This window comes from Staurois parvus, unplaced genomic scaffold (genome assembly GCF_062004578.1).
Source record: "Staurois parvus isolate SC_StPar_1 unplaced genomic scaffold, SC_StPar_1.0 ptg000099l, whole genome shotgun sequence".
Taxonomy (NCBI): domain Eukaryota; kingdom Metazoa; phylum Chordata; class Amphibia; order Anura; family Ranidae; genus Staurois; species Staurois parvus.
In genome coordinates, this window is record NW_028317895.1 from 3,964,024 (window position 1) to 3,978,654 (window position 14,631).

The window sequence follows — 14,631 nt, forward strand, 5'->3', positions numbered from 1 at the left end:
GGAAGAAGAGGAGGAGGTAGAGGAGGACATTGGTGCTCAGGAATTATTGAGTGAAATGGGTGGTTTTTCCACTCAGCGGACAGGAGTGGAGGAGCAGGAGCATCTGGTAGAGGAGGAGGAAGAGGAGACAGAGGACCTAGACGCACCGTGGCAGTATGCTGTGGAGATGGAGGCAGGGAGTCCCTCGCATTCCTTGGCACAAATGGCCCATAGCATGCTCGGTTGCTTGCGTAGCGACAGCCGAATAATAACCATCAGACAGAGGGATGACTTTTGGCTGTCCACCTTGTTGGACCCTCGCTACCGTTCAAAAATGGTGGCCTTTTTCACACCTGCTGAGAGGGAGGCCAAAATAACGTACTATAAAAAACACCTATGTAGTCAGCTGGTCTCTGCCTGTCTGCGCCAACGTCCATCCTCAGACACTGTGGGCCCTGTGCGCTCGTGTTCCGCTGCCATGGCAGCAGGGGAGGGGTGGGGTGGTAGGAGCAGTGGCAGCTCCACCAGCAGCGGCTGCCTCAGTCTGCAGTCGATGATGAGTAGCTTTCTTCACCAGCGCAGTGAGGAAACTACTAACCAGCCGCAGCAGCAGCAGCAGCATCAGGTGGACCTGGAGCAGGACCTCAAACAACAGGCTTAGGCCTACTTGGACAGCACCCTGCCAACCGAGGTAGACAATCCCCTTGACTACTGGGCAACGAAACTTGACCTTTGGCCCCAACTAGCTGAATTTGCCCTTGAAAGGCTGTCATGCCCGGCCAGTAGCGTGGCATCGGAGCGCGTGTTTAGTGCGGCAGGAGGTATTGCAACTCCGCGGAGGACACGACTGTCCACCCAAAGTGTGGAGAGACTCACGTTTGTGAAAATGAATCAGGCGTGGATTAGTCTGGATTTCAAACCACCAGTTCCTGACACAACTGACTAAATCCGCCATGAATCATGCCCCAAACATGTGCCACTTTCAGGTCTCCTCACACTGCTGGTGTGTTCCATTTTTTGTCATAGGGTGCTGGCAGATTACGGGCCTCCCATAGCTGCTGCCAGGCCCCTAATCTGCCATGGGCCCCTATACCGCCTCCTCATGCTGCTGCCAAGTCCAGAGTCTCTCATGGGTCCCTGTACGGCCTCCCATTGCTGCTGCCTCCATCGCCACACTCTGCCATGTGCCACTTTCAGGTCTCCTCACACTGCTGGTGTGTTCCATTTTTTGTCATAGGGTGCTGGCAGATTACGGGCCTCCCATAGCTGCTGCCAGGCCCCTAATCTGCCATGGGCCCCTATACCGCCTCCTCATGCTGCTGCCAGGTCCAGAGTCTCTCATGGGTCCCTGTACGGCCTCCCATTGCTGCTGTCTCCATCGCCACACTCTGCCATGTGCCACTTTCAGGTCTCCTCACACTGCTGGTGGGTTCCATTTTTTGTCATAGGGTGCTGGCAGATTACGGGCCTCCCATAGCTGCTGCCAGGCCCGTAATCTGCCATGGGCCCCCGTACCGACTCCTCATGCTGCTGCCAGGCCCGTAATCTGTCATGGGCCACTGTTGTCGCTTGTTGGCATATTCCGCTCGTTCAGATGCTCCTTCTCCTGCTACTCCTCTTCACGGATTCCGTCAGCAGTCTTTCTTGGAATCCGTTTCCAAGAGACAACAGTTTGCGAGCACGCACCCGACGGTGCAGAAGCTGAACGTCCTCCTGTCCAAGTTGCTGCTGCCAGGCTCGTAATCTGTCATGCGCCCCTGTACCGCCTCCTCATGCTGCTGCCAGGTCCAGAGTGTGTCATGGGCCCCCGTACCGACTCCTCATGCTGCTGCCAGGCCCGTAATCTGTCATGGGCCCCTGTACCGCCTCCCCATGCTGCTGCCAGGTCCAGAGTGTGTCATGGGTCCCTGTACGGCCTCCCATTGCTGCTGCCAGGCCCGTAATCTGCCATGGGCCCCTGTACCGACTCCTCATGCTGCTGCCAGGCCCGTAATCTGTCATGGGCCCCTGTACCGCCTCCTCATGCTGCTGCCAGGTCCAGAGTGTGTCATGGGTCCCTGTACGGCCTCCCATTGCTGCTGTCTCTATCGCCACACTCTGCCATGTGCCACTTTCAGGTCTCCTCACACTGCTGGTGGTTTCCATTTTTGTCATAGGGTGCTGTATGGCCTCCCATTGCTGCTGCCTCCACCGCCACACTGTGGCTCCACACTCTGGTTTTGGCCCCGTGACTGCCCAAATGAGTGAAGTGTGCGGTGATTCTAAGATCGACGGCACTCATCTGCATGTCATACTGACTGACAGTATTATTTCTCTTCCCCAGCAGACTCCAAGGGCATTTAAATTAAAGGTACAGTGTTCTGCACTAATATTAAGTCTCTCTGAAGCCTAGAAACACCCTTTTTTAAGTTAAATTCACAGCGAATTTATTCGACTCGAATCGAATATTGTCCACGAATTCGCCGAATCAGTCGAATCGAATTTTTCATTTCTTCGCTCATCTCTAAATATAACACCTGGAAGGCTTGCATCGTTTGGTGCGAAGCTCTGGGTGGCTGTCCTAACTCTTTGGTGGCTTGGCTTTTAGTCTTTCTCCCATGGGCAGCTGAGCGCAAGCTTGCCTTTAAAATTTTTGGTTTTTTTTCCCCTGGGCCAGGTTTCAGGCAATCTTCTTTCAATGACCCTTGGGCCCATACTCCTTTTTATTTGTACCTTCATCCAAGGGGTTCACCATCTGGTGACTCCTGTGTGTTCCCTGTTCCTGCTATGAGATCTGAGCTTGGTTATTTTTGGTGCTGTAGAAGCCTCCCTTTGAAAGTATTCAAAATATCCAGATCTTCATTTACTTTCCTTTTTTAGTTGCTCTCATTCCCGCATGTTATTGGGTATTGGACCTTTTTGCAATCTGATGGTGGGCTACTGTTCCCTGTGGGATTTGACAGATGATTAAGGGTCAGGCTTCCTTGTTGTAGCACATTCCAGTAGTGTTTAGTGTCTCTAGGTGTTCTGCCATTAGGCATCTATGTCTCAGGTTGGTAAGGTGGCTACCTGCTCATCCATGCACACCTTTCAAATGTAAATGTCAGGAAATTGAGGTGCTTGCATCTTTAGGTGACACTGATACACACGGCTCTTCTAACCATAGGTTTTAACTTGAAGGAATTTTATGGGGGTTTTTTTCTTGACATCTGTTATCCTGTATATGATTTCCATAATAAACCCACAGTTGACCAGCCCTAGGTGGACTAGTTTCTTTGGGTAGTGATTGCATAATCTCAAATCAAGTTGTATGCACACTAAAAATAAGCTCATTTTGTCCATCAATCCAAGCTCTGAAGAAGCTCTTTTCTTTATATCTGACTGCAATGGTTGCCACTAGCATTAGAGGTGATGGAAATGCTGAGTCCACAGTATATCTCAGACATCATGCTAGTGATGGTACAACCATTTGTGTTTTTTTTTTGTTTTTTTTTTTGGCCTCTCTGTGCTTCCTGAACACATCAAAACGGGTATGGAAGAAAGCAACAACTTAATGACAGCACCACACAGCTTGTCTGAGTTTACAGAAAGAGAGGGTGAGGAGCTGATGGTATACTTTGCAGAGCTGAGTTCTGATTGGAGAGAAGGGACACACCTCTGTTCACAGGGGAAAAAAAAAAAAGCTGAGGCTGGCATTTGCAGGTGGTGTGCTGTAGAATTCTTCTTTTTTTTTTTTTTTTTAATGTGGTGTTAGGAAACCCTCAGCCATGACTCGTGTTTTTTGCAGGGGGAAAAGGCAACAGACAAATGACACTAGGTGTTTTGAACAGGAACAAGTAAACGGTATCCAAGGATATGCTATGGTTACAACCACTTTAAGGTGGAGATATTCTAAATAAAGAATCTTTCGTGTGGAACAAAAACTTCTTGTCTGCAAAATACATTTATACTTAGGAAAGTAGATGATTAAAATGATACATAACACCGTAGATGTTTATGTTCTGAGAAGTATGCTGCTAGCCCTACCTTTCTCAACTTGTATCATGGATTATTTTTTATGGCTAAAAGGTGTGGGTGGGGAACCTCTTGTACAAAAGCTGTGGTATGTTATAACAGCTGTCTAGATTAGTCCTTCTCAACCAGGGTGGCTTCAGCAGTTGCTAGGTTTGACACAAATATCAATTGCATATAAAGTGCAGTATGAAACTCATATTAAGGGGGGAGAGGGAGGAGAAGAGTAGTGGTTATGTTGCCAACTATCTGAGGGTGCATGCAACATAACCTAAGGGACCACTTCTTTAATGACTGCTACTGTACAAGACAGGGGCGGACTGACCATTTGGAAACTTGGGCACTGCCTGAGGCCCCGTGGTCAGTAGGGGGCCCCATAAGATGCTCCTGGTACTTTTTTTTTTTCTTTTTTTTATAGGCTTTTTTGAGTTTGGGCAAGGACACAGGGGCCCCATGATCCCCTATTGCCCGGGGGCCCCATGAGTTGTCAGTCCGCCACTGGTACAAGACCTCCGTTACTGAACACTAATGTAAGGAGGCATTTCTCAGTTGACTGCCAATGTAGGAGTCTGCCTGCATTTCTTTTTGTTTTTAACTATTCCTATTTTTCATTTTAAATTTGCATATATTACTGAAAATCATTTCTAAGTGCAACAGGTTCTGTTAAAGAACGTGACATAACCAAAGTGGATAATTTTTATTTTATTGCTTTAAAAATTGAATATCTACAGTATACTAGACTTGCTAACATACCGTGAACTGCAGATAATTTGCAGGGCTCGGGGAATTCTTCCTGAAAGTTATTTTCAGTGGTTTCTCTGGGGTTAAAAAGATTGGGAGAGGCTGGTCTAGACATGTGACTGGTACCGTAAATCAGTAACCGTGGGAGGCAGCAGACTGTCACTAGACCTTGAGGATCACATGTATTCAACAGCAACTTCTTATTGCAACGAGATGTGTTTAAAAAAAGTGCAATTTCCTTTTCTAGAACGCTTGCGAACTCCAATTACAGATCGTGCTGATGAAATCCTTCGGAGGCCACAAATGCAATTACCTTTCTATGAGGAAGTCACGGAAACAGATGTGGAGCAGTGCCTGTCACAATTCTGGAGACGGGCTGCACTTGGATCTGATGTTCCTTCTACCCTTCACAATCGGTTTTACATGCTGAAGTCCTTGCTACTTACAGTTGTTAAAAGACAAATCTCATGAATTTTCCATTACTTTGGATGCATAATATGTAAGCTTAAGCTTATTCTACTGGACTATTCAACAATTACCTTTTTAAAATGTTTTGTGCGTAGCTGGATTCTGCACAAATTCTTGGCACTTTACACGTGTACATTTTTGTTTTTTCCTTCCACAAATGGTGTGTGCTTGCCGAGTGAAAGTTTTTTTAATAAACTGCAAGAATGATTTTTAAAAAAAGAAATATAAACCAAAAAATATCTTGCTTACCTCCTGAAGCAGTACATGATTATAATACATGTTATGGACGATCTAGAGCTTGCCATCATCCCTAATATTACCAGTGTACTCATTAGGTAAAGGAAAACTTAGACATAATTTTTACATGGCCTGAAAGCTGTAAACAGTACTGCTGTAAATTATTTCCTAAATGACTAACTTTTTAAAGTTTTTAATATATGTGATATTTAAGTGCAAGTTTTTTTTTTTTTTTTTTTTTTTTTATAAGTCTAACATTTTAAGCTGCTTGTTGCTTTTTATTGTAAACATATTTATTTTACAGGTTTTCTCTAAGGCTAGGTTCACACTGCTGCGATCTGGTTTTGATCCAACTTTCAGTGTGATTATATAGTGGTACCTGGATGTAGTTTGTATATTCTATGCAATGTTGAAAAAAGGTTCCTGTCCTACTTTTCAGTGTAATTTTGGGTTCATTGTGCTGAGTTGCATTGATGTGAATAGGTACCATTGAAAACAATGTGATTTCATTTGTCATGCAATTCTGTGTGACTGAAATTGCACTAGTGTGAGCCAGCCCTAAAGGTTATTTTGTATATTTTGGAAATTAATTGTCTCTGCTAAAAGAATATTGGGATAAGCTCCGTTTAGTTTTATATTCAGCCTGCTGTTTTCAGGTATTTGCATAAAGTGAGAAGAGCAGTAAGCACATTAATGGTACAATAATAAGTATATGTACAGATGGCATTTCATTACATATTCATAACAATAAAAGTTTTTTTTTTAAATATAAGAGTATTGGCAGAAAACTGTTCACATCTAAGACACTATAAATGTATGGTCATCGCCGCTGTAAAACCTAAGAGATTGTGACGCCATTTGCCTGCCCCAACCAGTCAGAAAATGCTTTGTATTCAGTCATAGAATACAAATCTGTCTATGAAATCATCCTGTGAGATGGGGAGGTCTCGTCTCACACCTGGAATACAAGGATGTATATAGCTGAAGCTACACCTTGCTTATACAGCTTGCCCAGTGTGTACACCTGTTACTGTAGGAAATTGTTTGGGCTAGCTTGGCCTCAACAAACTAGTTTAACATTAGCTGGAGATCGGCTTTAAATACATGGCAAAGCAACAGGTATACATTGGTCTAATCTCCACAGCAGAATATACTCCCCTTTCCTCTGCTGGTCTGTTAACTTCTGGGAGTAGGATAAGACAACTTGTGTAAGTTCTGAGTCCCTCAAGGGCTGCTTACACAATACTGTTTGACTTTCTCTATGGGACAGCATCTGTGTTTGTGATTTGCAGCATTATCACATGGAGTGAGTCACATGCTTCTCTATATCTAATAATGCAGGATATTTTCTTCACTTCTGCTAGCGAAGTGGAGTTGGTGTGATCAAAAAGTATGTGTTGCAGGAGCAGGTAGGATTTAAAGCAGTCATCTGAAAACGAAAGTTGCTCATAAGTTTTTCCATCCCACAACTACTAGCTGAATGGCAGGGTTTTTTTTTTTGTCGGGGTGGGGAAGGGAAGCCTTTCTTTTTATTGTTGACAGGTGTCCACTTCCTTTTGTAAAGGTTTTTATTAAAATTTAAAAAAAAAAATACTTTTTTTTTTTTTTTTTTTAAATCCTTGCCTAGGTGAAGATTATGTTGCCTTGGCCTGCCGGCTCCTGGGATACTGATGAGTACTCTAGGAGGCTGCATGCGATCTCATGCATACAGTGTGGAGCTACCTCCTAAGGGTGGTGCCAGGGATCCTCAAGACGCACCTCCAGGAAAAGTAGAGGTCTTGAGCAATGCTGCTTTATACTGCATTGATAAAGCACAGGTTTGGCATAAGGTGATCTTACTAATAAATAGGGGTTAGGGTAGCATGGGCTTACTAATAAATAGGGGTTAGGGTAGCATGGGCAAGAAATACTTCTATAGGAAGATTCCATAGAACTTGGAGGTCTGTCCAACCTTTTAAAGTGGTAATAAACTCTTGCATAAGACCTCTGAAATGACTAGCCTGAGGTGCTAAACAATGATGAAGCAAATTTCTCCCCTGTAAGCTGTACCTCTTGATCTGCAAACCTCTTCTCCTGAGTGCTCCAAAGTGCAAAAATCAGATCTTAATTCTTAGCTTGCAGGGGTAGGATCTGACATCACACACACACACACGACAACAGAGGTTGTCAGTCACTTGCTAGCGCGACTGAGGGGGGGCAGGTTGTCACCACGATTGCCTGTTGTCAGAAAGGACACACACAGTGGTAGAGAGCAGCCAGGATCCACAATAGATGTACAGAGGCAAGTATACACTGAAATGAAAAATGAACGAAGCACATCGTCATATAAAGTGTAAACCAAAACCAAGCTTCAGAGACGGTTATAATCTTTAAGGTGAGGTATTTTACAATGCCTACAGCAAAAAGGTCAGTGATAACTTGTTTAAAATCTTCTTTGCTGTTTATGGATAATAAAGTTTCAAAATATTCTTAATCTGGCTACTGGTTCTCTGAAAGAAGGACCGTTTTCCCAATGAAAGTCTTTGTTGTGGAGAATATAGACTGCCATGAGGTTCTATGACCTGTAGAGATTAAATCAAGGGTAGAAATGGTTTTAAAATGATTACAAGGGAAGTTTAGATGGGCAATTTCTGTTTGTGGTGTTTCATTCTTTACAAGTAATTTATTGTATTCTAGTGTGCTTTTATCTGGTTTTTGCATTGAATTTGAAATAAGAATGCTCTATGGATGTATGCCAAGCATGACATGTCAGATATGGCTGGTGCTATTCAGTATGTACAGTGGATATAAACCATCTACACACACCTTTTTAACCAATTGCCGCCCAGCCACTGTAGAAATACGGTGGCAGGGCAGCACGGCTGCGCAAAACCACGTTTTGAAACGTGCTTTTGCAAAACAGGTAGGGAGCGTGCGCGAGGCGCGCCACTGCCCTACCTGCGCCGCCAATCGAGGCCGCGGGTGTCAGTCGCCGGGTCACGGCCGGTCATTACCGGCCGTGTCCTGCCGATTAGCGGCAATCGCTGACAGAGAGCACGGCTGCAGTAGCTCTGCTTTCTGTCAGTTCCCTGTCAGCTCCTGACATGCTGAGCCAGAGCAAAGAGTTTTTATCTCTACGGATCAGCATGTCCCGTGCAGTCCACACCCCGTCCTCTAGTAAAACACTCCCCTCACACAGTTAATCCTTTTAGTGAATAAAAATGTTAACCCCTTCCTCCCCAGTGCCATTAGTACAGTGTCCAGTGCTGGTTTTTTTTTTTTTTTTGCACTGATTACTGTATTGGTGTCACTGGGTATGTCAGTGACCCCAAGTCAGTTCCCCCAGTGTCAGAATGTCCGTCACAGTCCTGCCATAAGTCGCTGATCGCCGCCATTATTGGTATAAAAAAAATTTAAAAACCCAGTATCTTTCCCGCCATTTGTAAACGCTATAACTTTCACGTAAACCAATTAATTTACACGTATTGTTTTTTTTTTATTTTAGCAAAGACATGTCGCAGAATGCATTTTGGTCAAAATTTAAGATGAAATTTGAGTTTTTTAAATTTTTTTTTTTTTACTGGACATGTTTTATAGCAAAAAGTCCAAAATACTATTTTTTTTTTTTTTCCTCAAAATTGTCAACCCTTTTTTTTTTTTTTTTTAATAGTGTAAAAGTACCACCGACAGAAAGCTCTATTTGTGTGAAAGAAAGGACATATTTAATTTATGTACCGTATTGCATGCCCATGCAATTGTCCATTAAACTAGCGCAGCGCTGTATAGCAAAAAATAAAGGGCGTAAATTGCAGTATCTATACCATAGTTTGTAGACGCTATGACTTTCACACAAAGCAATCAATATACACTTATTGGGATTTTTTTTTTTACCAAAAACCTGTTGCAGAATACATTTTGGCCTAAATTTATAACTAACTTTGAGTTTACTATATATTTATTTTATAGCTGAAAGTAAAAAATATTGTTTTTCTTCAAAATGTTTGGTCTTTTTTTGTTTATAGCGTGAAAAATAAAAAGCGCACAGGTGATCAAATACCACCGAAAGAAAGCTCTATTTGTGTAAAGAAAAGATGTAAATTTCGTTTGGGTGCAGCATTGCATGACCGCGCAATTATCAGTTGAATTAATGCAGGGCCGAGTAGCAAAAAGAGGCCTAGTCATTAAGGGGGGTAAATCCTCAGGAGGGCAAGTGGTTAAAATGTCAGGTTTCTGGGGGGTGGGGGCCTGACCATGGCGCCAGGAGACCGCTGACCGCAGGAGCTCCCGAAATCCGCCATAGGATGAATGCCTGACTCGGACCGCTATAGACCGGCCCCTGAAAGCCTACCTGTCCCAGCCTTTGATCCCGGCGGGGTAAGTGTGAGGAGTCTGTGGCACTCAACGGGAGACACCCACCAGTTGAGGACGGAGTAGAGCTGCGGGAGAGGTGCTACAGGGAGCTGGTGCTGGGATCCTGGAGCCCCTGGAGGGATTAGCGTTGGCTGACGGAGGAGCTTCCTGGTGTGCAGGGGAGCATGTGAGAGGTGGAAAGTGGAGATGCTGGAGATCTTGAACACTGGAGACAGCTGAAACCGAGGAGACCCTGAACTCCCGCCCAGACCCCCTCAAGAGACCCTGCAAGCAGGGAAAGGAGATTCCGTACGGGACTGAGAAGTATACAATGACAGAAGGTCCCAGAACCCCAGGCTTGGTGGACCAAGACCATACAGTGGTGGGTGAGTTGCCGTGGGTAACGTGCGGAGAGTTAAGTTGTTATTGTCACTAGTGAATGTATACTTGAACAATGGGGCTGGGCGGGCAGAAGATCAAAGAGGGGGGAATCTAAGTGCCAAGTATGGATGTTACTAACACATACAGTATCTCACAGAAGTGAGTACACCCCTCACATTTTTGTAAATATTTTATTATATCTTTTCATGTGACACTGAAGAAATTACACTTTGCTTCAATGTAAAGTAGTGAGAGTACAGCTTGTATAACAGTGTAAATTTGCTGTCCCCTAAAAAATAACAACACACAGCCATTGATGTCTAAACCGCTGGCAACAAAAGTGAGTACACCCCTAAGTGAAAATGTCCAAATTCAGCCCAAAGTGTCAATATTTTATGTGGCCACAATTATTTTCCAGCACTGCCTTAACCCTCTTGGGCATGGAGTTCACCAGCGCGTCACAGGTTGCTACTGGAGTCCTCCATAATGACATCACGGACCTGGTGGATGTTAGAGACCTTACGCTCCTCCACTTTCCATTTGAGGATGCCCCACAGATGCGCAATAGGGTTTAGGTCTGGAGACATGCTTGGCCAGTCCATTACCTTTACCCTCAGCTTCTTTAGCAAGGCAGAGGTCGTCTTGGAGGTGTGTTTGGGGTCGTTATCTTGTTGGAATACTGCCCTGCGGCCCAGTCTCCGAAGGGAGGGGATCATGCTCTGCTTCAGTATGTCACAGTACATGTTGGCATTCATGGTTCCCTCAATGAACTGTAGCTCCCCAGTGCCGGAAGCATTCATGCAGCCCCAGACCATGACCCTCCCACCACCATGCTTGACTGTAGGCAAGACACACTTGTCTTTGTACTCCTCATCTGGTTGCCACCACATAATCTTGACACCATCTGAACCAAATAAGTTTATCTTGGTCTCATCAGACCACAGGACGTGGTTCCAGTAATCCATGTCCTTAGTCTGCTTTTTTTCAGCAAACTGTTTGCGGGCTTTCTTCTGCATCATCTTTAGAAGAGGCTTCCTTCTGGGAGGACAGCTATGCAGTCCAATTTGATGCAGTGTGCAGCATATGGTCTGAGCACTGACAGACTGACCCCACCCCTTCAACCTCTGCAGCAATGCTGACAGCATCATACATCTATTTCCCAAAGATAACCTCTGGAAATGACGCTGAGCACATGCACTCAACTCCTTTGGTCGACCATGGCGAGGCCTGTTCTGAGTGGAACCTGTCCTGTTAAACCACTGTATGGTCTTGGCCACTGTACTGCAGATCAGTTTCAGGGTCTTGGCAATCTTCTTATAGTCTAGGCCATCTTTAGAGCAACAATTCTTTTTTTTTTTTTTTTTTTTTCAGATCCTCAGAGTTCTTTGCCATGAGGTGTCATGCTGGTCAATGGCAGTTCAACATGGCAGAGTGAGAGCGATAACACCAAATTTAACACACCTGCTCCTCATTCTCACCTGAGACCTTGTAACACGAACGAGTCACATGACAACGGGGAGGGAAAATGGCTAATTAGGCCCAATTTGGACATTTTCCACTTTAGGGGTGTACTCACTTTTGTTGTCAGCGGTTTAGACATTAATGGCTATGTGCTGAGTTATTTTGAGGGGGACAGCAAATTTACACTGTTATACAAGCTGTACACTCACTACTTTACATTGTGGCAAAGTGTCATTTCTTTGAGTACACCCCGCATATTTTATTATAACTTTTCATGTGACAACACCACTTTTGTGAGATACTGTATGTTTGCATGCTATCTGGGCCTGAGAAAGCTACCAGAGGAGAAGGGTTATGAATTATTTTTTTTTTTTTCTAGGTGTGATAAAAAAAACATTTTTTGAGTATTGAGTAGAAAATCAGTGGCCAAGTCTATCAAAAGATGAAGAATAGATCTTCGAAAAGGAGGGGGGACAAAAACCCCTCAACCTAATATAAATACCAGTACAATAAAGAATATATGAAATTTACAAAAAAAAAGCCCAGAGAGAACAGAGAAACAGGGCGGAAGTAGAAAATATGACGGTGAGCAGTCCAGATTGTTATTCGGAACACTAAGAGAATGAGGCTAATGAATCAATAAATATTGTTGGTGAAAGAGATCAAAGAAACCTTGGAACAACCGAAAGGAACATCACAGATTCCCACAAAAATGGAGAGGGCAGAAATGTTCGCAAAATTAGAACTACAGTCATGGCCGAAATTGTTGGCACCCTTGATATTTCTCCAGGAAATCATGTATTTCTCACGAAACGTATTGCATTAACACATGTTTTGCTATACACATGTTTATTCCCTTTGTGTGTATTGGGACAAAACAAAAAAAGGGAGGAAAGAAAGCAAATTCGACATAATGTCACACAAACCTCCAAAAATGGGCTGGACAAAAGTATTGGCACCCTTTCACAACTGCGGATAAATAAGAATGTTACAAGCATGTGATGCTCCTGTAAACTCACCTGGGGCAAGTAACAGGTGTGGGCAATATAGAAATCACACCTGAAAGCAGATAAAAAGGAGAGACGTTCACTTAACCTTTGCATTGTGTGTCTGTCTGTGCCACACTAAGCATGGACAACAGAAAGAGGAGACGAGAACTGTCTGAGGACCTGAGAACCAAAATTGTGGCAAAATATCAACAATCTCAAGGTTACAAGTCCATCTCCAGAGAACTAGATTTGCCTTTGTCCACAGTGCGCAACATTATCAAGAAGTTTGCAACCCATGGCACTGTAGCTAATCTCCCTGGTCGTGGACGGATGAGGAAAATTGATGAAAGATTGCAACGCAGAATAGTCCGGATGGTGGATAAGCAGCCCCAAACATGTTCCAAAGACATTCAAGCTGTCCTGCAGGCTCAGGGAGCATCAGTGTCAGCGCGAACTATCCGTCGACATTTAAATGAAATGAAACGCTATGGCAGGAGACCCAGGAGGACCCCACTGCTGACACAGAGACATAAAAAAGCAAGACTACAGTTTGCCAAAATGTACTTGAGTAAGCCAAAAGCCTTCTGGGAAAACGTCTTGTGGACAGATGAGACCAAGATAGAGCTTTTCGGTAAAGCACATCATTCTACTGTTTACCGAAAACGGAATGAGGCCTACAAAGAACAAAACACAGTACCTACGGTAAAATATGGTGGAGGTTCAATGATGTTTTGGGGTTGTTTTGCTGCCTCTGGCACTGGGTGCCTTGACTGTGTGCAAGGCATCATGAAATCTGAGGATTACCAAAGGATTTTGGGTCGCACTGTAGGGCCCAGTGTCAGAAAGCTGGGTTTGCGTCCAAGATCCTGGGTCTTCCAGCAGGACAATGACCCCAAACATACGTCAAAAAGCACTCAGAAATGGATGGCAAAGAAGCGCTGGAGAGTTCTGAAGTGGCCAGCAATGAGCCCAGATCTAAATCCCATTGAACACCTGTGGAGAGATCTTAAAATTGCTGTTGGGAAAAGGTGTCCTTCCAATAAGAGAGACCTGGAGCTGTTTGCAAAGGAAGAGTGGTCCAAAATTCCGGGTGAGAGGTGTCAGAAGCTTATTGATGGTTATAGGAAGCGACTGATTTCAGTTATGTTTTCCAAAGGGTGTGCAACCAAATATTAAGTTAAGGGTGCCAATACTTTTGTCCAGCCCATTTTTGGGGTTTTGTGTGACATTATGTCATATTTGCTTTTCTGCCTCTGTTTTATATTTGTTCCAATACATACAAAGGGAATAAACATGTGTATAGCAAAACATGTGTTAATGCAATACCTTTTTTGTGTGAAATACTTGATTTTCAGGAAAAATATCAAGGGTGCCAACAATTTCGGCCATGACTGTATCTCTGAAAAATGAAATGGCCGTGATCCACAAAGACCTTGGACGAATGTTAACAAGGGTTGAAGAAGTGGAGAAGATGAAGACTCAGGCCCAGCAGATAAATGATCTGGAGATACAGCTGAAGGAGATATGAAGAGAGCAAGGGAAATTCATTCAAATTAGAGGATCAATAAAATAGAGAGAGAAGAAATAGTGAAGGGGCCTGCCAGAAGATCCGCCAGATGAGGACCTCCAGGAAAAAATAGATTAGCCACAGACCCTTTGGAGTTCAAGAGAATACACGGACTAAGACGCCCGCTAGGAGTATCATCAGACATCTCAAGAGATGTAACAGTTTGATTCCATCGTTCTGAAGATAGGGAAAGAATATGGAAAAAATTGCAGGAGTTCCCAGACATAAAATACGGAGATATGAAATTGCAAATTTATACAGATATCTCATCTGAGACATTAGCCAGAAGGAGATCGTTGAAAATTTTTACTGGACCAGATGAGGGAGAAAAGAATTCAATATAGCTGGGGATTCCTGGCATATCTGATCGGGTGGAAAGATGTGAAATCAGCAAGGCTAAGATTCCCAGAACTTAGTGACTTTTGTGAAAAATTAGAACTGCAGAGGCTGGACATTATGGGGTGGTCAGAGGGGTCTAATGAAAATGCA

At 44.0% G+C, this 14,631-nt stretch overlaps 1 protein-coding gene across 3 annotated transcripts in view; it reads left to right on the top strand.

Annotated features, from left to right (window-relative positions):
• SIMC1 (SUMO interacting motifs containing 1) overlaps positions 1-12,328 on the top strand; it is a 94,852-nt gene extending 82,524 nt beyond the window's left edge. For 2 of the 3 annotated variants that reach the window (XM_089671112.1, XM_089671113.1), the window contains one exon: positions 4,958-6,181. In XM_089671112.1, coding sequence (XP_089527238.1) covers positions 4,958-5,181 — 224 coding nt within the window. In that variant the 3' untranslated portion in view covers positions 5,182-6,181. Of the gene's footprint in view, positions 1-4,957; positions 6,182-11,965 lie in introns of those variants that run through there. The other variant, XM_089671114.1, reaches the window with a different exon arrangement.
• Positions 12,329-14,631: the final 2,303 nt, after the last annotated feature.